A 23236-nucleotide genomic window follows, 5' to 3' on the forward strand; every position below is an offset into this window, starting at 1 on the left:
GATCTGTCCAATTACAGAATAATGTTTTCCCACGAGGAATAATGTAAATTAGATTAATCCATTCCCGACCACAAAAATAACACACAAATACAAAAAATCAATTAAATAAATGCAAATTTATTCTCACTTTACCTGCACTCTGGAGAGTCGATGGCATATGTGGGAGGTGGTGATTTAGAGATGTTATTGTTTGGCAGGGGAGTCCCCAACCATAAAAACTTCAGGTAATTGTGTTTCTGGGGTTCTTTCTCATTTCTATCTTTTACTACTGTATTTCCCCTCATGAGACTCACTGGGTGCTTTTCTTGCAAGAAACTTGTTTAATGATATTTAATTTTAAACAGACATCTGGGCACCACTTTCCTATTTTGCTATGTATTCTTTTCTAGAGATAGCGCCTTTGTGGCTCCCTAAAGCTACTACGTATACCGATATAGTGCCAGACTACAAGGTACCATCAGGCGCAGAGTTCTTATTGGCCTATCATAGACTACGAGCCAGATCCTGGCCCTCATTACTTATTTATTATTATTTTGTTATATAATGTATACTGTACAAGAGTTCTTACATTCTTGAACAGCAACTAGCATGCCATAGCAATTCAGGCAAGTCCTTAATCCTAATTTTCACACACACATCCCCAGGAAGCAGCCTGTAGCAACTGTCTAACTCCCAGGTACCTATTTACTGCTAGGTGAACAGGGCGTCAAGGAGAAAAACTCTGCCCTTGTTTCCCCCTCTGCCAGGGATCGAACCCGGACCCTTAGGACTACGAACCCCAAACGCTGAACCCCTTCTCAGCTGTCAGGGCCCCATTGAGCGCAGGAAGCAGTGGCTCCATGAAAATTTTTCTATAAATTTATTCACGTCAGCCACCCCCAAGGAAAGGCATGCAGAAAGTCAGCAAAACAAAACAGATCACTGCTTGTTAAGAAAACCAGACCGCAGCCTGGCCTGTCGAGTCCTGAGGTGTAGAAGAACTCTCAAAACACACTTCAGGTATGCAGCTTCAAAGCAGCCAAAAGAACTTCCCAACAATGTAAACAAATTATCAAAAATTTGTGAAACTAGTGCAAGCTAGTTCACCCCACATCTTCCCTTGTTTGGTTGGAGAGAGGCAGACCGGTTCAGCTGACTGATCCACCTGGTTGATACCTGGTTGATACCTGGTTGATGGGGTTCTGGGAGTTCTTCTACTCCCCAAGCCCGGCCCGAGGCCAGGCTCGACTTGTGAGAGTTTGGTCCACCAGGCTGTTGCTTGGAGCGGCCCGCAGGCCCACATACCCACCACAGCCCGGTTGGTCTGGCACTCCTTGGAGGAATAAATCTAGTTTCCTCTTGAAAATGTCCACGGTTGTTCCAGCAATATTTCTTATGCTTGCTGGGAGGACGTTGAACAACCGCGGACCTCTGATGTTTATACAGTGTTCTCTGATTGTGTCTATGGCACCTCTGCTCTTCACTGGTTCTATTCTACATTTTCTTCCATGTCGTTCACTCCAGTACGTTGTTATTTTACTGTGTAGATTTGGTACTTGGCCCTCCAGTATCTTCCAGGTGTATATTATTTGATATCTCTCTCGTCTTCTTTCTAGTGAGTACATTTGGAGGGCTTTGAGACGATCCCAATAATTTAGGTGCTTTATTGCGTCTATGCTTGCCGTATATGTTCTCTGTATTCCCTCTATTTCAGCAATCTCTCCTGCTCTGAAGGGGGAAGTGAGTACTGAGTACTCAAGACGGGACAACACAAGTGACTTGAAGAGTACAACCATTGTGATGGGATCCCTGGATTTGAAAGTTCTCGTAATCCATCCTATCATTTTTCTGGCTGTCGCAATATTTGCTTGGTTATGCTCCTTCACCAGTTCTTATACTGATGTATCCGTGCTTGGTCACCCACTCAGTTCACTCTGGCTCCGGTCTCCTGTCAGCCAAGTGGTATTTTGCCATTGAAGCCTTTCTTGTGAATGTGCAGCATGAGTCAGGAGCTTAGTGTGCTTGGAGCTGCATGTGCCCAGGGCTTACCTCCCTGTGTGCTCCTTTAGTACTGCCCTTGCACTGTCAGGGTTCTCTTCCCTGGAGTGTTTGGGGATCACTTTCTTAGGGGGTCACGCCCGTCAGGTAAACCGATTGTCTGGGACTGCCCGTCTTTCCACAGGTTGGGAATGAATTTAGGCTGGTGGGGCGCACTGGTTTGTGCGACCTAGCCAGTGCACTGAGATAGTCCTTCCCGATTATATGCCCAATTGGGTCTACGAATCTCCCTGGTTCCTAAGCTCCACGGTTTGGTGCTTGAGAGTTGTGGTTTTAGTTTCTACTTTTCTGTTCTTTGGGGTTGTTTCTATTAATTTGTGTCATTTTTCATTTTGCGAGTGGTTCCCCTTTTTAGTGTGTTCCCTTTTTAGTTCCCCTTTTTCTCTCTTTCCCTTTCCACTCTCTAAGATCTTTAGTGTTTTCACATTTTTGTAGGCTAAGTGTGACTTGGTCTCACTTATTCCACATTCTATTACTTAATATTTATCAACATTGAATTCAATTTCCCATGTAATTCTCCATTCACTTATTTTTTTAGGTAATTTTAAAGGGTACAGTAGTCATCGAGGGCTTTTATTCGTCCCAGGAGCTTAGAATCATAAAGTAATAATCCCTCAAAATCCCTTCAGGTAGATCATTTATATCAACCCATCTTCCTGTTTAGATAGTACTTTTAGTAACTTTGTGCACAATAGTACAAATATTGCCATACTAAGCAATTAGAACTTTGTACTATTGTGAATATACAGACAGAAAAATGAAGCTAACAAAATTTAAATATTCTTAGGCCTAGTATAGCACACACACGCACCATATTAGGCCTCAGATAGCATGTATTAGGCCTACTTGGGAAGTTAGGTTAGTTTGTCTTTGCAACAATCGTCTTCCGGTGTGTCCAAATTCAATAATACCGATCTCTACTTTCTAATTGTGTTGTACGTCGGTTATATGTGCTATGATCCTCATCCTTCCTATAAATACAAGGTACTGTACAAGTACTAACAAAACATGAGGATGGGCTGTTTATATAGACAAAGGTAATTACTGGTACTATTTCTGAGCACGTGATACTCCACTAGCAACATTTCTTCAGTTCAAAACATTTCCTTATATCATTGCTTACATTTTTCTATCCAGAACAAAATTTTCATACAGCTTCTAGAATAGCCTTTTGTATGCCACTTATAAAAACCCTTTCTAGACCCAGATAAATGCAGTCACCCAAACTATTTCTTTCCCTGAAAGGTCTCTTGTGGGTTTATCACCAAAATGTAATCAATTTGTTACACAGAACCTTCCAGCCTAGTTGTCTATGTCCTTATGTAATTTCCAAACATTTTAAAGATTTGGTTTGATTTAATTTCTCTAATAATTGACCTACCGTTTCACAATTGTTAATGACACTAGCCTATAGTTTAGAATAAGGGGGGAAGGGGTCAGCAACCTTTTTCAAGTGCCATCAGTAATGTGTCTGAGCCGATAGTGGGCCAGCCATTTGTTGAACTATTTTATAACATATGAAGGTAATAATAAAACAGAATTATGAATTATGTTCATTTTATTTAAGTAACATTTATATTTGTTAACCAATAAATATAATTAACCAAAATGTTAATGTTAAGTGTGACGTTCGATGCTGTTTAACGCTTGAAAGCTTTTCACCATCAGGTGAGAGGATCCACCTTCTCTCAGAACCTCACCCACCTTCTCACACAACCTCACCCACCTTCTCACACAACCTCACCCACCTTCTCACACAACCTCACCCACCTTCTCACACAACCTCACCCACCTTCTCACACAACCTCACCCACCTTCTCTCACAACCTCACCCACCTTCTCACACAACCTCACCCACCTTCTCACACAACCTCACCAACCTTCTCACAGAACCTCACCCACCTTCTCACACAACCTCACCCACCTTCTCACACAACCTCACCCACCTTCTCACACAACCTCACCCACCTTCTCACACAACCTCACCCACCTTCTCACACAACCTCACCCACCTTCTCACACAGCCTCACTCACCTTCTCACACAACCTCACCCACCTTCTCACACAACCTCACCCACCTTCTCACACAACCTCACCCACCTTCTCACACAACCTCACCCACCTTCTCACACAACCTCACCCACCTTCTCACACAGCCTCACCCACCTTCTCACACAGCCTCACCCACATTCTCACACAGCCTCACCCACATTCTCACACAGCCTCACCCACATTCTCACACAGCCTCACCCACCTTCTCACACAACCTCACCCACCTCCTCACACAACCTCACCCACCTCCTCACACAACCTCACCCACCTCCTCACACAACCTCACCCACCTCCTCACACAACCTCACCCACCTCCTCACACAACCTCACCCACCTCCTCACACAACCTCACCCACCTCCTCACAAGGGAACAGAAAACAAAAAAAGCTGGCATTCCGAAAGGGAAACTATGAGGAGATAAGAAAATTCCTAACAGATATAACTTGGAAAACAGAGCTCAGAGGAAAGCCGACCCAAGACGTTGATGGACTACATCATGCAGTAGTATAAAGAGGCAGCAATGTATATAGCATACACTTCTCTGTTCTGGTGGTATCCATTGCTAGGTCCCTGTGAGTGTACACATCTCTGGGGTTCAGTTACTTAGAAAATTGTTGGACTCATGTCAACCAAAGACATGTTCCCAAAGACGGCAGCAAGAGCCGCAAACTTGCAAACATCACGGGCGCGAGGGCAGACCGTAGGCTAGCTAGACTTTAAAACCCTGCTGATGACCTTAGAGACCCGAGCCCTGGAACAGAGATTGAGGAAAATCGGATAGACTCAAAGCGCGTCCCCGGACACAGATCCCAAGGAGCACAGGTAACGGGGGAAAGCAGCAACTGGACACGAAACAAGATGCACCCCTGTCCTGAACAACAAAGCATCTATAAACCACAAACCCCTCTGGAAGCCTGCAGTCTCATTCTTTGCCAGAAAAAAAAGAGATGACTGCAAACGAACAAAATGCCCACCAGGACCGAAAGAGCAGAAATCCCTACGTTAGAGGAGAGCATGAAGCTCACCAACTTGACCCAATCCCCCAGAGGCCAATGCTAACAGAAACAAAGCCTTCAGAAAACAATCTTGGATTTCAGGAACCACAACAAACTGAGAAGAGAAAAGAGAGCACCCAGTTCAAAGACCAGGAACCGGATTCATAAAGCAGTTACACAAGCATGTATAAACCTGTACATCTTTTTTCAATCTATGGCAGCTTTGTTTACAATTATTAAACAGTTAATGAGCTCTGACGCACCAGAGGCTGTTTATAACAAAAACAGTTGATTGGGAAGTTTTCATGCTTGTAAACTGTTTAATAAACGTAACCAAAGCAGTCAAAGATTGAGGAAAGATGTACATGTTTGCAAGTACAGTACTTGCGTAACTGCTTTATGAATCTTAGTCCAGGATGGCTCAGGTGGTGCATGAGCATGCCGGAGGTGGAAAAACACAAGAGAAAGCTTATAGAACAGAGCTGAAGTGACATCCACCCCCAATGCAAGCTGGAGCGGCTCTGCCAGCACCACATAAGAGGCGACAGCATTCAGCATAAGATGTTTGTCCTGAAACAACCAAGAAAGAAAAGACAAGACAACTAAAGAAACTATTCATGACTTTTATGAGACCAAAATTGGAACATAAAGCCTGTTGTAAACGTATGGTGCCCAAATCTCAAGAAGCATGAAAAGAAACTAGAAGGTGCAAAAGCATGCTATAAAATGGCTTCTGGAAGTGAAAAACAAGAGTTACGAGGAGAGACTAGAGGTGTTCATCATACCAAAACTAGAAGATAGAAGAAAAAGATGTGACATGAACACCACTTACAAATTACTAACATGAATCAACCGAATTGGCAATTCCTGAAACCAGCAAAATCATGAACAAAAAGACACAGATTCAAGCTAAAGAAACAAAGGAGCAAAAAAAAAATATTAGAAAGTTTTCTTTTGTAGAATGGTAGACAGGTGGAACAAGCCAAAACTGTCTGTAGTTTCAAAGCATTATACAGTACAACAAAGAGTTCTGGCAAGATGGGACACCATGAGCGTAGCTCTCATCCTCTAACTACACTTAGATAATTACACGCATCACTCATCCATCACACGCATCACTCATCCATCATACGTCCATCCCAAAGGAGGGTACATAAGTAACAGAAGACAGCGAGTCACTGTGAGGGGGTGAGACCTCAGATTGGCGAGCCATCACCAGTGGAGTCCCGCAGAGTTCAGTCCTTGGACCTATACTATTTCTGATATATGTAAATGATCTCCCAGAGGGTATAGAATTGTTCCTCTCATTGTTTGCTGATGATGCAAAAATTATGAGGAGGATTAAGACGGAGGAAGATAGAATGAGGCTACAAGAAGACCTAGACAAACTGAATGAATGGTCCAACAAATGGCTACTAAAGTTCAACCCAAGTAAATGTAAGGTAATGAAACTAGGCAGTGGAAACAGAAGGCCAGACACAGGATACAAAATGGGAGATGAAGTCCTTCATGAAATGGACAGAGAGAAAGATCTAGCAGTTAATATCACACCAAACCTGTCTCCTGAAGCCCACATAAAGAATAACATCTATGGCATATGCAAGGCTGGCTAACATCAGAACTGCATTCAGGAACCTGTGCAAGGAAGCTTGAAAAAGTTCAGAGGTATGCCACTAGGCTAGTCCCAGAACTAAGAGGCATGAGCTACGGGGAAAAACTGTGTGAACTGCACCTCACGACACTGGAAGACAGAAGAGTAAGGGAAGACATGATCACTACCTTCAAAATTCTCAGAGGAATTGACAGGATAGATAAACTGTTTAACACAGGTGGTACACAAACAAGGGGACACAGGTGGAAACTGAGTACCCAAATGAGCCACAGGAACGTTAGAAAGAACTTTTCAATGTCAGTAGTTAACAGATGGAATGCATTAGGCAGTGATGTAGTGGAGACAGACTCCATACACAGTTTCAAATGCAGATATGCAAATATGATAAGAGCCCAGTAGGCTCAGGCAGTTGATTGACAGTTGAGGTGGGACCAAAGAGCCAGAGTTCAACCCCCCCGCAAGCACAACTAGGTAAGTACACGTCTGAGTAGTTTGTAAATGGAATGCACTAGGAAGTGATGTGGTGGAGGCTGACCCCCATACACAGTTTCAAATGTGGATATGATGGACCCCAGTAGGCTCAGGAATCGTACACTGGTAGACAGACGGTTGAGAGGTGGGACCAAAGAGCCAGAGCTCAACCCCCGCAAGCACAACTAGGTGAGTACACACATCACTCATCCATCACACGCATCACTCATCCATCACAACTGTTATTAGGAGGTTGATCTGGAAACGAACATTTAGGAGGGATGACAGGTAAGCTTCTAACATGGATGAAAAATTTTCTGATAGAAAATCGAGGGCAATAATCAGAGGCAATGTATCAGATTGGAGAAATGTCAAAAGTGGAGTACCACAGGGTTCATTCTTACACCGGTAATGTTAATTGTCTACATAAATGATCTGCCAGATGGAATACAGAATTATATGAACATGTTCGCTGATGATGCTAAGATAATAGGGAAGATAAGAAACTTAGATGATTGCCATACTCTTCAAGAAGACCTGGACAAAATAAGTACAGTACTGTATATGGAGCACCACAGACCCCACACAATCTATAAATTATGTGAGAAATCTTTAAAGAATTCTGATAAAGAAAGAGATCTAGGGGTGATTCTTGACAAAACTATTACCTGAGGACCATATTAAGAACACTTTCGCTCACTGTGCGCGTGAGCCCCACACTACCCCAGGTGGGTTTCAACGTTTCACAGGAGTGTGCAGTAATTCTGAAAAGTGTACTCTCTTTTCAACTTAGTCACCTCAATTCTCGTCGTAAGATATTAAATTTGGTATCAATGTGTTCGCAATAGAATTCTCCACAGGAGTAAATACATATAAACTCCAAAAGCCTGGTTTATTACCCGCAGCAAACAGAGAAAGTGAGAACGAGTTACCCGGGAGCGCACAAAAGCGATAAAATGTGTACACTCTTTTCACTTTGGTCACCTCAATTTTCATCCTAGGTCTTTCATTTTGGTATCAATGTGTTCGCAATAGAATTCTCAACAGGAGTATATGCATATAATGTAAAAAAACTCAGTGTGCTCCACCTGCTGACATGATAAAAGCAGGCCAAGGTTACCCAGAAGAGATCGCCACCCCACCCCAAGGGGCGCCTGGCCTTCCATTAGAGAGCGTGGTAATACTAAAAAGTTTATACTCTTTTCAACTTTGTCATTTCAATTCTCGTCCTAGGTTTTTCAACTTGATATTAATGTGTTCACAATAGAATTCTCTACAGGACTAAATGCATATACTGTAAACTCAAAAACCTCGGCTTACCACCCGCAACAGAGAAAGTGAGAGCGAGTTACCCGGGTGCGCGCAAGAGCAATGAAATGTGCACACTCTTTTTCACTTTGGTCACCTCAAATCTCATCAAAGGTCATTTATTTTGGTATCAATGTGTTCACAATTGAATTCTCTACAGGACTAAATACATATAAACTCCAAAAACCCGGCATATCACCCACAGCAAATAAAGAAAATGACATTGCGTTACCCCTGTGAGCGCTAATCAAGCATAATATAATGTGAATACTCTTTTCAACTTTATATATAAGGCACATAAGGTCCAAAACTGCGGCACGCCCCTCCCACTGCCAAGTGTGAATGCTGGGCACTGTTTTTAACGGACGACACAATGCTGCGTAGTTACCGGGACTCCTGTTGCTGAACGGACGACTCAATGCTGAGTCGTTAGTGAGCAATAGTAGACGAAAGCTGGCATATGCAGCAATTGTATGGTGTCCATATCTTAAGAAGCACATCAACAAACTGGAAAAGGTGCAAAGACATACCACTAAGTGCCGTCTAGAACTGAAGGACAAGAGCTACGACGAGGAGAGGTTAGAGGCATTAAATATGCAAAAATTAGAAAATAGAAGAAAAAGAGGCGATATAATCACTAGTACGTACAAAATAGTAACAGGAATCGATAAAATTGATAGGGAAGAATTCCTGAGACCCGGAACTTCAAAACAAGAGGTCATAGATTTAAACTAACGAAACAAAGCTGCCGGAGAAACATAAGAAAATTCACTTTTGTAAACAGAGTGGTCGATGGTTGGAACAAGTTAGGTGAGGTGGTGGAGGCCAAAACCGTCAGTAATTTCAAAGCGTTATATGACAAAGAGTGCTGGAAAGACGGGACACCACGAGCATCAACCCGTCCTCTTAAAAATAACATCACTTTTCGCTCATATGCGCGCTATGGCCAAATTTGGACATACTCTAATTTGAAATGAAATCGACTCACAAAAGTGACGTACTGTTCCGTTTTCTGTTTGAGTCGTCCGGCTTACTCGGCAAGCTTAGAAGAGGATTCATTCCATTAACGTTTTTCATACCTTTTTGAAACTTTATGAGAATTTCCTGCCCACCTAATCTATCAGAGGACCCTTAACTTACTGTTCTTGAAAAAAAAAATCCCAAATTTATATTCATTTTTTATTCATTTTCAAATTACATCCATATTCGGCCATACGGACAAACGGCCAAAAGCGACGTTCTTTTTAAGAGGACAGGTTGCGAGCATAGCTCTCATCCTGTAACTACACTTAGGTAATTACACACATCACTCATCCATCACATGCATTACTTAATGAAAACTTCTGCAATCATCTTTTAATCAAATGTTCAGATCCACTGACATTTCTTCTATTTCACATGCAAAATCCAACAAAATTCCTTTCTTTTCTTGACAATGTAGACCAAGTAGATAAGATAGTTTCCTTGGGGGACTGCAGGCTGGATAATGTTGGTGGGTAGGCTGAGTCTCGGCCTGAACTGGTATGTTGCTGACCCTTGGTTTAGAGGGTCTACTCTGTTACTGAACTACTTGAGAGAATGAGAATACTGTATATTTGGCCATTTCCCATAGTTCTGCTATATTCCTTGTATTTAAGATGGTCTAGTAAATAATACTATGTAATAATTTTTGTACTTGGATTATAAGTGCTATTTTCTAAGTGCTTATGCCTCCAATATATAGAAAATTACTATTACTGTATTCCCCTCAAACTTTGCTTTGACCTTTGACTTAAGACAGCTGAGGAAAGATGTCTTGAAGGTTACTTGAAAGCTGCTGACTTCTTATCTAGAGCTGTGACAAATTGTCACAGCTGTAGATAAGAGGTGACTGGGTCTCAGCAGTACAGATAGATTTGTTCTAAACTTACAATTGGGAATCCCAGTTTCGAATCCCGGGTGGAACAGAAATGGTCGGGCATGTTTTCTATCACCTAATGCCTTTATTCGTCTAGCAGTAAATAGGTATCCAGGAGTTAGCCAGCTTGTTGCAGGGTAGCATCTTGGGGAGAGTCAGTAGTACGACCTTAGGGGAGGGCCTCGATATAAGCCTAAAGTACATATAAATATATAGACTACCTGTCCCCAACAAAATGAATTAATTAATATTTGAACAATTTGAGTTAGGTAAGTACCTTCCCAGAGTGTTTACATTTCCTTCTTTTTTTTTCAAGGTCCCCAATTTGCCTTAATCCATTCAAGGTGGATTTTAAAACCTAACCGTAATAATTTGATAGTAATTTTTGGGTACACACCTCTCATAAATGTTGCCAAATTTTGCATCTCTCGTTAACATCCTGACCTACCAACAAACCTTCCTATTCAAATACATTGAAAAACTTTCTATATACATCGTATCCTGAAGTAACCTGTTAGAATTTTTAATTTCTCTGTCCAAGTTCAAATATGTTTATTGAGATAAAAAAGAAATACATCTCACAGGAATAAAGTAGCTTAGGCTATTTCTACCCGCCCCTAATTTCTCTGATAGCTCATTCACACCAGGTTCTTCTACGTTGTACCGAATTATGAATTTGATTTCAAACAGAATATGATTGCTCTTACCGAAAGGAGGCAGTAACTATAGGTAAAAAGATTTTGTCTTCTTTCCTAATGAATACCATAACCAGTAATGGAAAATCGACTTCTCTTACTCCCATGGTCTACTTAACGTGCTGACGCGTAACATCTGGTATAATCCACGAACCTGTTAGTTCACATTTCATCCCTTCTTGCCTTATAAGCATCCCAAAGTACTGATTTATTAAGGTAATCCCAATAAAACAATCTCACTTTATACTGATCTGCTCTTTTTATGTATCATGATCACTTTAAAAATCTCATTTGTTATTTAGTTCCTCTCTTATCCCATGTTTAACTTGGTGGGCTGTAGGTATTTATAATCAAAGTACCGTAACATCAATTATTAATTCTTTTAAGCTTAATTGTCCCCTTCACCAGCACTGCAATGCCTACATGTTCTCTGCTTTTCCATAACGTTTCTTTTGAACATCATATATATATATTGTACCAAAAATGGATTTCCAAAATCGTAGTAAGAAGCCAAGGCATATATATAGACAATCTAAGGCAGATATATACTACATAATATCCCCTTAGATATACATATGTAAGCAATAACTTTACAGATGTAAAAACTTACATCTCCTTTGTAGTCGGCCAAACGCTCGGCAGCAGCAGAGCTTTCAGAAGACCGTGTCTTGGTCGTCTTTCTCATCTTCTTGTCCTATGTGCCTTCCATCTGAAATTTGTTTAAACAAGCATTATTAACAAAGATGTATAAACATATACTGTATTGCTATTATTAGTATATAAAATAATTAGGAAAAAGCAAAATAACATCAATAATATTGTTGCGCACTATACAGGAGGCTCCCCAACATACAGTGATCAGTTAGTGTTACTAACGCACTAATTCAGTGGTTTTTCAAGGAAAAGTGCCTCAACAGTGGATGATGATAAAGAAAGTGTGCTGGTGGTGAACCAGTGCCCATGCTGGCTCCACTAGTAATTATACCTAGTCCGGAATTACTTTGCTTGGACCACCTCGGTGTGCAGTAATGCCAAAGCAGGATGACCAACTGCTCACAGTGGTTATCAACGAGAGTAAAGTGCCTAGAGCAACAACACAGAACCCAAAGTGAATTCTGCCAGATTATAGGTTGCATCTAATTCCTCATGCAAAGCAAGAAATTAAGAGTTTCAGTTCTCATTAACATTTTTGATGTAGTGTTAGTACAGTATGGATCCCATTGTTGGGGACAACAGATTTATTTACAAGGGAAAACAGATTCACTGATACAACCAAGCTATCTTACAACAAATGCATTACACCAAACATACATTACATACATACATATATATACACACACACAAGTACATGGTTGGGGTAAAATTTTCTTTGCGAAACCTCACAGCAAATCTGTGTAAAGTATCCGAATGGGCTCATTACTGCAGTACTCTGTCTCCACTACTGTACTTATAACACAACGCACCTTCAGTGGGAGTCAATTACCACAGGAGCCAAAGCTGAATTTCCCCAGAGTCCAGTACTTAAGGATGATAAGGCATGTGGCTCTGCAAAACAGACAGTGCTTCAGGTCCAGGGGCATCCTCACCAAGTCTGAAGCTGTGTTGGGTAGATGAACACACATCTTGCTGACCGTTACCATAGAACTTCTACATAGACCACCAATCAGAATGCAGCTACCTAAAGTAAACATCTAATTGGCTCAACTCACCTTTAGATGAATAAGATGTCATCAGGAGTATGCAGAGCATAGTTAGTTCAACAATTTGGAGTGAGGTCACCCCCTGACCTGACTCTAGCATTCTCGCTGCCACCACAGCTTGTACCATCTAAAATGGTGATAATACACCCATGTCAATACAATGGAATGTGTAGCTTCCATCCACTCCTCGTATAACAAGATGTTGCATACCCTCACTCATACTCTACCTGAATTTAAAATATGATTACCTATCCAGATACACCCAACACCAGGGTACTCCTACCTGAGATAAGGGCACTCATACCACACAGTACACAGTACAGCACAATCATCTACAACCACGAGTGTGCAAGTCAAGCCGAGACACTATCATTTTCTTAAAAACGTTTCCGTGTCATCTGCCCTTCTCTTCCTTATTTCTATGGTCTACCTAAGACTCATAAACCTGGTGTTCCTCTTCGTCCTATCATTTCTTCACGGGGCTCTGTCAGCTATCCTCTTGCCTCCTGGCTCGCTAAAACTCTGATGCCTTACCTTGGCACTTTTTCTCCTGCCCACCTTCGTCACTCTCAGGACTTCATAGAAAGACTGCACCTGCAGCCCTCCTGTAAGATGCTTAGACTTGATGTCGACTCTCTGTTCACTAATGTTCCCCTCAATGATGTTCTCTCTTTCCTTAGACAGAAGGCGACTGAGGGCCTTCTTCCTCTCCCGCTTCCCACTGACGTTCTCCTCGAACTCATTAGACTGTGTTGATTCTAACTCTTTCTCTTTCAACAGTAAATATTACACTCAAACTTTCGGTGCCGCTATTGGTTCCCCTCTCTCTCTCCTGTTCTTGCCAATTTCTACATGGAATACTTCGAAACTGTTCTTTTTCCTTCTATTGATACTCGTCCCTCTCTCTGGCTTCACTATGTTGATGACATCTTTGCTTTATGGCCTCATGACCTTAGTCTTTTCCGCCTTTCCTTTCCTCTTTTAACAATCTGGCTCCTCCTATCCATTTCAAAGTTGAATGTGAATCTAATTACCCCCTTCCTTTTCTTGACGTTCACAGCTGTGTCCGTGTTCTCTTTCTCTGTCTACCGCAAGTCCATGCATAGTGGCATGTACATTCACTTGTCCTACCATCCTCCTCCTGTTTAGAAAGGTGTTCTTGTCTCTCTCTTCCTCCGCGCTCTATGCATCAGCGACCCTCAGTTTCTCGATTCTGAAATCGCCTCTATTTACAAATCATTCTCTTCCTTTGGTTACCCTTTGCATTTTATCAACTGTGCCTATTCTCAAGCTAAACAAAATTTCTTTCATCCTAAACCTGCTTCAAACACTAGTAGCACTGTGCTCTGCCTTCCCTTCATATCTGAACTCAACACTTTTACCAATACCTTACGCCCCCTCTTGACATAAAGCTCGCCTTTCGACAAACTAACACTTCATAGCAATCTAGTTCACACTACTCCTCCTGCCTCTAATACCGCTGGTGTCTACTCCATTTCCTGTTCGTCTTGTCCTCTCCAATACTTTGGTGAAACTGGTCTTACATTTAATGACAGACTTAAAGAACATAAAAGAAGTGTTAAGTCTGCAGACAAACAATGCTCTCTTCTGTCATGTCAGGGATTCTAATCATCCTATTGATTGGTCTTCCTCCAAAATAATCTTTTCTGCCTCTATTCTACACAGATGCCGCCTTGTTAAATCGGCTTTAATACACAACGTACGCAACATGAACTTGAGTCCTGGCTTTGTTGCTGTAGACTCTTCCCTTTCACAGTATATATTCAAATGCTCTAAATTTCAAATGCTCTAAATTTCTAACAAACGTGACCTAACATAAGCTTACCCTTCCATTTTCTTTCCTTCTCTTTGCTTCTTTCTTTTTCTTTCCCTTGTTTTCTCTTACGATCCCTTGCGTATTACTATCCCTTCTAATTCCTATTACTATCCCCTTCTTATTGGGTTGGCAGTAGGAGCTGCCTCGTATGAGGCCAATAGGCCTTCTGCAGTTACCTTTGTTCTTATGTTCTTATTCCTATCCCCTTTATTACACCTTCCCTTGCATACCTTTTGCCTTGCCTTTTCTACCTCTAAGATTCTCTTCTCCTCACCTCTCTCTCGCCTCTTTATTGCAGACTCCTTTCCTCATCACAATCGACTTGAGAATGGTCCAGGACGGACCGAAACGTCTTCGTCCCTTCACTTTCTAGTGTGTGGTTTGGTCAACATTCTCTTACATACTTAACTTGTCAAAAAGCATCAATAACAAGGAGGACAATTCCATCACTCAGGATAAATAAAAGCAGTGTTACTTATATTATTTCCCCAAAAGATTTGGATTTTATACATGTTGGTTTTTGATGGGCCAGGAACACATCGTCCTACTTAAAGGCATTGTGCCTATGGGAAACTTGATTCCGAGATATCAACGGCCGACTTACGAATGCCATCTCAGAATGCATCCCATTTGTAAGTAGGGAACTGTCTGCATACAGTACATAAAAGAAAAAAGTAGCGATCAAATTTATTTAAATTTCATGTAATTTATATTCAAATCATTGCTCATACTTTGTCATTCTCTTTTTGGACACCTTGGAATGCTTTTTTTTCTGCACTTCAAAAGTATAGCAACATAGTGAAATAGTTCTCTGTCTGTTTTATTAAATTCATAAGAATTAGTGCTATTAGGATTGAATTCTTGTGCAACAGAGCTTTTGCTGCATTTGCCATACTACAGAATGATCATAAGTTTGCTTGAACATGTAAAGAGAATGATGACACAGTTAACCTTAGGAATCAGAAACCTCCCTTATGAAGTGATCAAGAGAGCTTAACTTTCCTCTCTGGAAAGGCAAAAGTAAGAGATGTTATGAATAAGCTATACAAAGGAAAGAGACTAAACCAAAGTTGTTAATATGGTGCCAAATCTATCGATACAAAACAGAACCTGAAATAATGGATACAAATTAGACAAGTTTAGATTCGGAAAAGACCTGGTGATATTGGTTTCATAACATGGTTCATTTATGGAACAAATCACTGGGTAACATAATAAACATGGGTTCACTTAATTGTTTCAAGTGACATATGAATGAATTTAGTTGGGTATAAATTCAGAGATACCTGGCATGGGGCAAGCCCTAACCAACTTGGGATACAAGAAATGAAACGAGAACTGAATGAAGGTGATGGAAAATTCAACGTCTGAGGCATTTAATCAAGTGGAAAACTGGAAAACAGACCTTAAAAGCATCGAACCCACAATGTGGTGATGAAACATGGAAAGCAAAGCAAGTACACACACACACACACGTTTTAAGGCAATATATCAGGTAGAGAAGACCCACCAGCAACACTAGACCTGGTGTTTACCTGTAATGAGACAGCCATCAAGAAAATAAGAGTATAAGATGCATCTAGAAGCCAGCAACCAAATGTACTTAGAGGAGCAAAAGCAGGAGTTTTCACAAGAAACAGCGTGACCAGTGTTGTTATCGTCAAAGTCAAAGTCATAGTCGTCAAAGTAAAACCAGAATCATTCATTATGAAAAGCTCAGTCCCCCGGGGCACTGTGCTTGCTACAGTACTGTTTCCTCATCCTTACAGAGTACTGTACATTGACAAGGACACAAACTATAGTACTGTATTGTCTTTACAGATGGCACTAGAATTTTCATGAACACTATAAACACAGCAAATCTCCAAACTGACATAAATAAGGTTTTTCAGTGGGTCACAGAAAATATAATAATGTTTAAGATAAGTTTCAGCACCTGCACTTTGGAAAATGGAAGATCAAAAATCTCATGATGGAAACCACATAAAATGTAGTCAAATCACACTATAGAAAGAATAAGCAATATAAAGAATATGGGAGTAATCATGTCAAAAGACCTTACTCTTTATAGAACACAAAAAAGACAACATGGTTGGATAACATGAATGTATAAAACAAAAGATGACATTCCAATGACAATACTTTTCAAAACACTAGCGCTCTCTAGGGTGGAATACTGTTATACAATGTACACTAACATTCCCATTCAAGGCTAGAGAAATTGCTGACCTGGAGAACATGCAAAGATCTTTTACTGCCCGAATACACCCAATAAAACATCTAGATTATCAGAACCACTTAAAACGTTTTAATTTGTATGCTCAAGAATGTGCGAGTGAGATCAGTAATAATTTACACTTTGAAAATATTAAGAGTGATCACAAATCTTCATCCAGAAATAGCTCCTTATGAGATCAGGAGGCATGACACAAAATGAAAAATAGCAGTGTTGAAAAGTAGAGGTGCAATAGGTATGCTAATAGACAATTCTATCAATATTAAGGGCCAAAGACTCTTCAAAGCTCTCTTTCTAAGCATAAGGGGTATTAACGATCCGATCTCTCATGATGTTCAAGAGAACTTGATAAACACCTCCAAAGGATACCTGATCAACTGTAATTACCTAAGTGTAATTACTTAAGTGTAGTTACAGGACGAGAGCTACGCTCGTGGTGTACCGTCTTCCCAGTAGTCTATCGTATAACGCTTTGAAATTACTGACGGTTTTGGCCTCCTCCACCTTCTCTAGGTGGCGAGATATTTAATCCAGACATTTAACAGTGCTGTGATATGCCAGACTGCAAGCAGCTGCATCTAATGCTTGGTAGACAAGACCACCATGATACCTGATCACAGACCGGGTGGCAGGGACATAGATCCCCAAAACAAGATAAACGGAGGTGAGGGTTTACCTGCAGAGAGTAATAGATATCTAGTTAATATCATTAACTAGAATGTAAAAGGGGAAGACAACAATTTTGTTTTTAATATATATAAACAAGAGTTCTTACATTCTTCTACAGCCACTAGCATGCATAACGTTTCAGCTCGAGCATGCTTAATCCACATTTTCCCCGGAATACGACCTGCTAAATTGTTTAACAACCAGGTACCCATTTTACTGTTGGGTAAACAGAGGCTACAGTTAAGGATTGGCGAGCAGTAAATCCTCCCCGGCCAGGATATGAACCCAGGTCAAAGAACTTGCGAAATGCCAGGCGAGTGTGTAGGCTGATATATGTTGATAATTCATGGCTCTGATATGTGCATATTTCACAGAGCAATTCATCCCACTCAAGGAGGATAAGGAAAAAATAAACCTTTTAATAGGAATTGCAAGGAAGAGAAGGAAAGAACCAGAAAAACATGGAAAACATACAGATTCCTTTTCAGAAAGCACATAATACGATTCCTCGCAAAAGAGTAGTGTACAGGATAGATGAGCCTAGAAAGGATAACTGGAAAAGGGTTGGATTAGGTAAGAAAGTACCTGATGGATAGAAAACAAAGGGTCTCTGTTACGACCCTGGGTTCCTCAGTGGAAACCAGAGGTCAAAATTGAACTAAATAAGCTACGTTAGATTAGCAAAACGCAAGTCGATGTGTCTCTGTTCGTATCTTCCCTGCCAAACGTAGGACGAATCTTGTTGCTCACCAGCATTCAAACTCTTGAGCTTGTTGTGGATTAAGTATAACATTGTTATAAGATTAACTACCCTGAGAACGAGGAAAGTAACAATATGTTGCATAGGGGAAGATTTTTAATGTGCTTAGCTGCACGATCAATTAGGCTCCTCCCGGCACCACCACATGCGGGAGGCCTGAGCTGGTCGCTGGGAGCCTTCTTCTCTAGCTGGCGTTCGTGGGGACGAGACCTACTCTGTGGCTGCATTTCTCTTCTTCTCCCTTCTCTTATTTTCCTTACCTTAAGTTCCTGTACCATTAAGTTAAGTACTGTGTGTTTAAGTGTGCTTACTCTGGTAGTAACGATTGGTGAGACCTGGGGGTAGTATTTGCCAGTGTTTTGGGTACCCCCTAAGTGTTGTTTTTGTATTAGGGTACCACGTAGTCTCATTACCCTAAGCTGCATCCAGCTTCAGTGCTTATCCAGTAGTACTTTACCCTAGCTTGTTCTTAGTGTAAACCTTGTATCTTGCCTATGTGGACCAAGGCTTTTCACGTAAGATAGTGTGGTAAAGTAATTATTATTATTGTTATTGGTGTGAGTGTATATGGGGGGTTGTTAAGGGGTTAATAAATAAGTAAATTAGAACGGAGTATCCCTTCTTCCTGTGTGGGAGTGCATTGATCAACCCTTAGTCTGACATGGTCTAGTAGCAAGTTATTATTACTGTGGATAGTTTGTTTTGGGGGCCGGGTCTTTTAGTTCTCCCATAGTTGATAACTCTGTATTCTAACTACCCTTACCCCTTAATAGTACCAGTTTCCCCATAGCAAGCCCACCATTTTACATAACAGTCTCAGAGAGGTGTTGAAATAAGACATGACAAGTCATGTCCTCCAAGGACTTGTCTAATAACAATTACTGTTCCTAATTTATGTTAATGATATACCAGAGGGAGTAAGACTGTACATGGTAATGTTTGTAAATGAAGCAAAACTAATGAGACATGTTAAAACTAAAAGGGAACATCAGAGAATTACAGGAAGACCTTGACAAATTCTAAAAGTGACCAGATATATGCACGTTAGAGTTCAACCTTAACAAGATGAAGCAATGAAGGTGGGAAAGGGAAATGGGAGACCAGAAGAATCAATAATATAAAGGGAAGACAACTACCAGGACCAGAAGAGAAAGAGACTTGGGAGTGGATATAATTCCAGCAATAACATCAACATATGGAAAGCCATCAAAGAGCAGCATTTAAAAACCAAATTAGAACTTTCAAGACTAATCTATGTAGTTTTTGTGATTCAAATACTGTACTAGAATATTTACCTGATTTACCTAATTTTTACAATTTCACAAAAACATGCAGCATTAAGCACAAAATAAAACTAGAAAATGTGCATTAGTTTGCAACAAAACTACAAAAGATTCAGAATGTAAAGGATTATTAGTAGGCATGATAATGGAAAAAAAAACATATATCCACTAGAGGTGACTGAAATGGGATGCAACAGATGGAAGAGCTCAGAAACACCAGAAAATTACAAAGGGGGTAACTATGGTCAAGATGAGCCCTCTCAAAGGAAGACAGAGTTATGTAAAAACAGAACCTGGAGAAAGCATCAGCTGAAACAGTGCAGGAATGAGGAAAACATGATATATTTTATGGTGACATGGTTCAGGGAGCCTGTGAAATGGAGCAAAATCACTAGAAAGAGGTCAACAATGTGTCCAAAAAAGGAGGAAATAAGTTCACAAAAATTTTGATTAACATAAGTTGAGTTCAAGAATACTAGAATTATGTAATTCAGGGGAAAATAACAGACATTGCTGCATTAGCAGAAGAGAATAAGAGATAATTCTAATTGAAGTGGCATTTCAGAGGGGTTATTAACTTTGAAGAAAAAGATAGCAAAATCAAAAAGGTTATGCTATTGAGATAGCACTCAAGAGTAAAAGAATTTATACCTGAATAACCCATGAGATGTTAACATTGTTTCATTGGAGATCCAAAGTGAAATGTATAAATTAATAATCATACCTGCAGTCTTCCGACAAGAAAACACATGGACAAGATGGTTCAATAACAATCATGAAACAAGAGAAAAGGGGCAGATAGAAATAAGGTAATATCAATGGTACTGAATAAGTGTGAGCTGAAATGAATAAGCTGAAAGACTTATGAGGCAAGAACAGAAATGTGTACATTTTGATTATCAAATCTGGAGATATTTATGAATCAGCACATATGGCAGGTGTTAGTAATTTCAAAGCATTATATGACAGAGTGCTGGGAAGACGGGACATCACAAGCGTAAATCTCATCCTGTAACTATACTTAGGTAGTTACAAGAATAAGGGAAGGGGGAAGTACCATAATTGCTGAATATGCTATTCACCAGAAAAAAGAGGAAATCTCTGAGTTTTAGTACCTGCCTCCATTAACCCTTATATGATGACCAACATCATATCATACAAGAATTCACCTGATGAACATATGGTTTATATCATGATAATTCTCACTTGAAACTTACAAAAATTTACATTCTCCTTTCAAATCCTTATACTATACAGTAATTATCAAGATTTGTCTTTGGCTTTATTACCAAATACATAGATAAACCGTGTTATTACATACAGTACTGTATAAGTTATTAATTACGGTTCAAGAATTTTGGGGCATGTGGCAAAATCATGAACAAATATATTTATGGGAAAAAATACATTTTAGACCATTTTTTTTGTTTAGTTTACTGTAAAATATTTATGATTTTCCTTGAATCTTATTAAAAAAAATTTAATTATGGGTAAACATTTACAGTATATTCAAACTTCAAGAATCAAAAGGACAAAATCAGCATTAATAATTCTGTACAGCCCAGGAAATATATATTTTGTTTAATCTTTCTTTACCAACTTTCCATATTTTTTGCTCTCTTTTTGCAATACAAAATTAATACTTTTCAATTAAGATTTGTGCATAGTGATGTACAAGGGCTATGAGAATCGCACAAGCCAAGGGTTAAGTGAAAGCGATCATGTCCTACAAGAAATTAAATAACAATTCCGTGAAAGCGAGATAGCAGAGAAACTTGACCTTTAAAGATTCGAAGTTGAAGCACGTATCCATTCGGTTGTGAAATTGAACAGACTACTAAAATTCTATCCTATATTTTTGTATAAAACTAAACACGATAAACTAGTTAATGAGAAAATCATTTGGAGCAGTGCGGGGATTTGAACCAGTATTCTAGTGATTCCCAAATGCCTGCCTTAACCTATCTTGTCCAATTGCTTGCTTAACCTACTGCTGTCCTATCATAGCCAAGTGGGTTAAGGCAAGCGTCTGGGTGTCTCTAAAACGCAGGTACATATCTCCGCATTGCTCCAAATGATTTCCTCATTAATATACCACCCCATTGTGATTTCTTTCTGTTCTAAAATAGCTATTTTTTTTTTTCAGAAAACATTACAATGATAACAGTGCTGCCATTTGTTTGCAACCTTTAGTTAACAGGAAATGTGCTCATTCATGAGTGTGTACCAATTTGGAGTACATAGACGGCACGCATAGATGCAATAAAGCACCTAAATTATTGGGATCGTCTCAAAGCCCTCCAAATGTACTCACTAGAAAGAAGACGAGAGAGATATCAAATAATATACACCTGGAAGATACTGGAGGGCCAAGTACCAAATCTACACAGTAAAATAACAATGTACTGGAATGAACGACATTGAAGAAAATACAGAATAGAACCAGTGAAGAGCAGAGGTGCCATAGGCACAATCAGAGAACACTGTATAAACATCAGAGGTCCGCGGTTGTTCAACGTCCTTCCAGCAAGCATAAGAAATATTGCCAGAACAACCGTGGACATTTTCAAGAGGAAACTAGATTTATTCCTCCAAGGGAGTGCCGGACCAGCCGGGCTGTGGTGGGTATGTGGGCCTGCGGGCCGCTCCAAGCAACAGCCTGGTAGGACCAAACTCTCACAAGTCGAGCCTGGCCTCGGGCCGGGCTTGGGGAGTAGAACAACTCCCAGAACCCCATCAACCAGGTATCAACCAGGTATAGTTATGATAATAGCAATCAATTTTAGCCTTTATGTTCCCTAAAGGACTGTTGTTCTGTAAATTAAACAAATTAAATCACTGATTTTGAAGAATTGCTGATGGTGATGAAGTCACATTTTCAGAATGTGACATAGTTTACAGATTTTTTAGTACATAGTAGCATGAGGCCTGGTCGACGACCGGGCCGCGGGGACTCTAAGCCCGGAAGCACCTCAAGGTACCTTCAAGTTTCTTTGGCAACCTCATACCTCATAATGTGCATACCTCATGAGTGTGAGAGTATCACAAACTGTGCCCACACAGATGCAATATTCCTGGGATTTTAGAGTTGCATTCTGTAAATCAATCCAAAGACTATCCAGAAATTTCTGACTATGTGGCTTAATTGGGAAATAACTGGATCCACACGATCCTCTGAAAGTTCATTCTATACAGTACAGTATCATGAAACTTAAAATTGATGGAAGAAAATTGTTTGACAGTCCAGTCCATTAACTACTGGAATTCTCATTTACTATCAATTCCGATTACTTTGTCCTTCACCACAGGGTGTCATATTTCTCAAATAATTCTCAAGAAAGCACTAGGCCAAAGCTTTCTTTCATATGGTCTGCTCTCAATAGATTAATTGGACAGTCTTCATAAAGTTTGTAATTTATAAAGTTGATAAGCACATCTCAAATACATCCCAATCAACACCTCTTACTGCCATTAAAACCAGGAATTACTGCCAAAAGCATTCTTACTGCCATTAAAACCAGGAATTACTGCCAAAAGCATTCTTACTGCCATTAAAACCAGGAATTACTGCCAAAAGCATTCTTACTGCCATTAAAACCAGGAATTACTGCCAAAAGCATTCTTACTGCCATTAAAACCAGGAATTACTGCCAAAAGCATTCTTACTGCCATTAAAACCAGGAA

General features: G+C 40.2%; 1 protein-coding gene across 7 annotated transcripts in view; it reads right to left on the reverse strand.

The window, feature by feature from the left end:
* Positions 1-23236, reverse strand: part of Sur-8 (leucine-rich repeat protein shoc-2) — an 88583-nt gene that overhangs the window by 62802 nt on the left and 2545 nt on the right. For 6 of the 7 annotated variants that reach the window (XM_045727859.2, XM_045727855.2, XM_045727857.2 and 3 more), the window contains exon 2: positions 11678-11776. In XM_045727859.2, coding sequence (XP_045583815.1) covers positions 11678-11752 — 75 coding nt within the window. In that variant the 5' untranslated portion in view covers positions 11753-11776. Of the gene's footprint in view, positions 1-11677; positions 11777-12776; positions 12895-23236 lie in introns of all 7 variants that reach the window. The other variant, XM_045727854.2, reaches the window with a different exon arrangement.

This window comes from Procambarus clarkii, chromosome 80 (genome assembly GCF_040958095.1).
Source record: "Procambarus clarkii isolate CNS0578487 chromosome 80, FALCON_Pclarkii_2.0, whole genome shotgun sequence".
In the NCBI taxonomy this organism is placed as follows: Eukaryota; Metazoa; Arthropoda; class Malacostraca; order Decapoda; family Cambaridae; genus Procambarus; species Procambarus clarkii.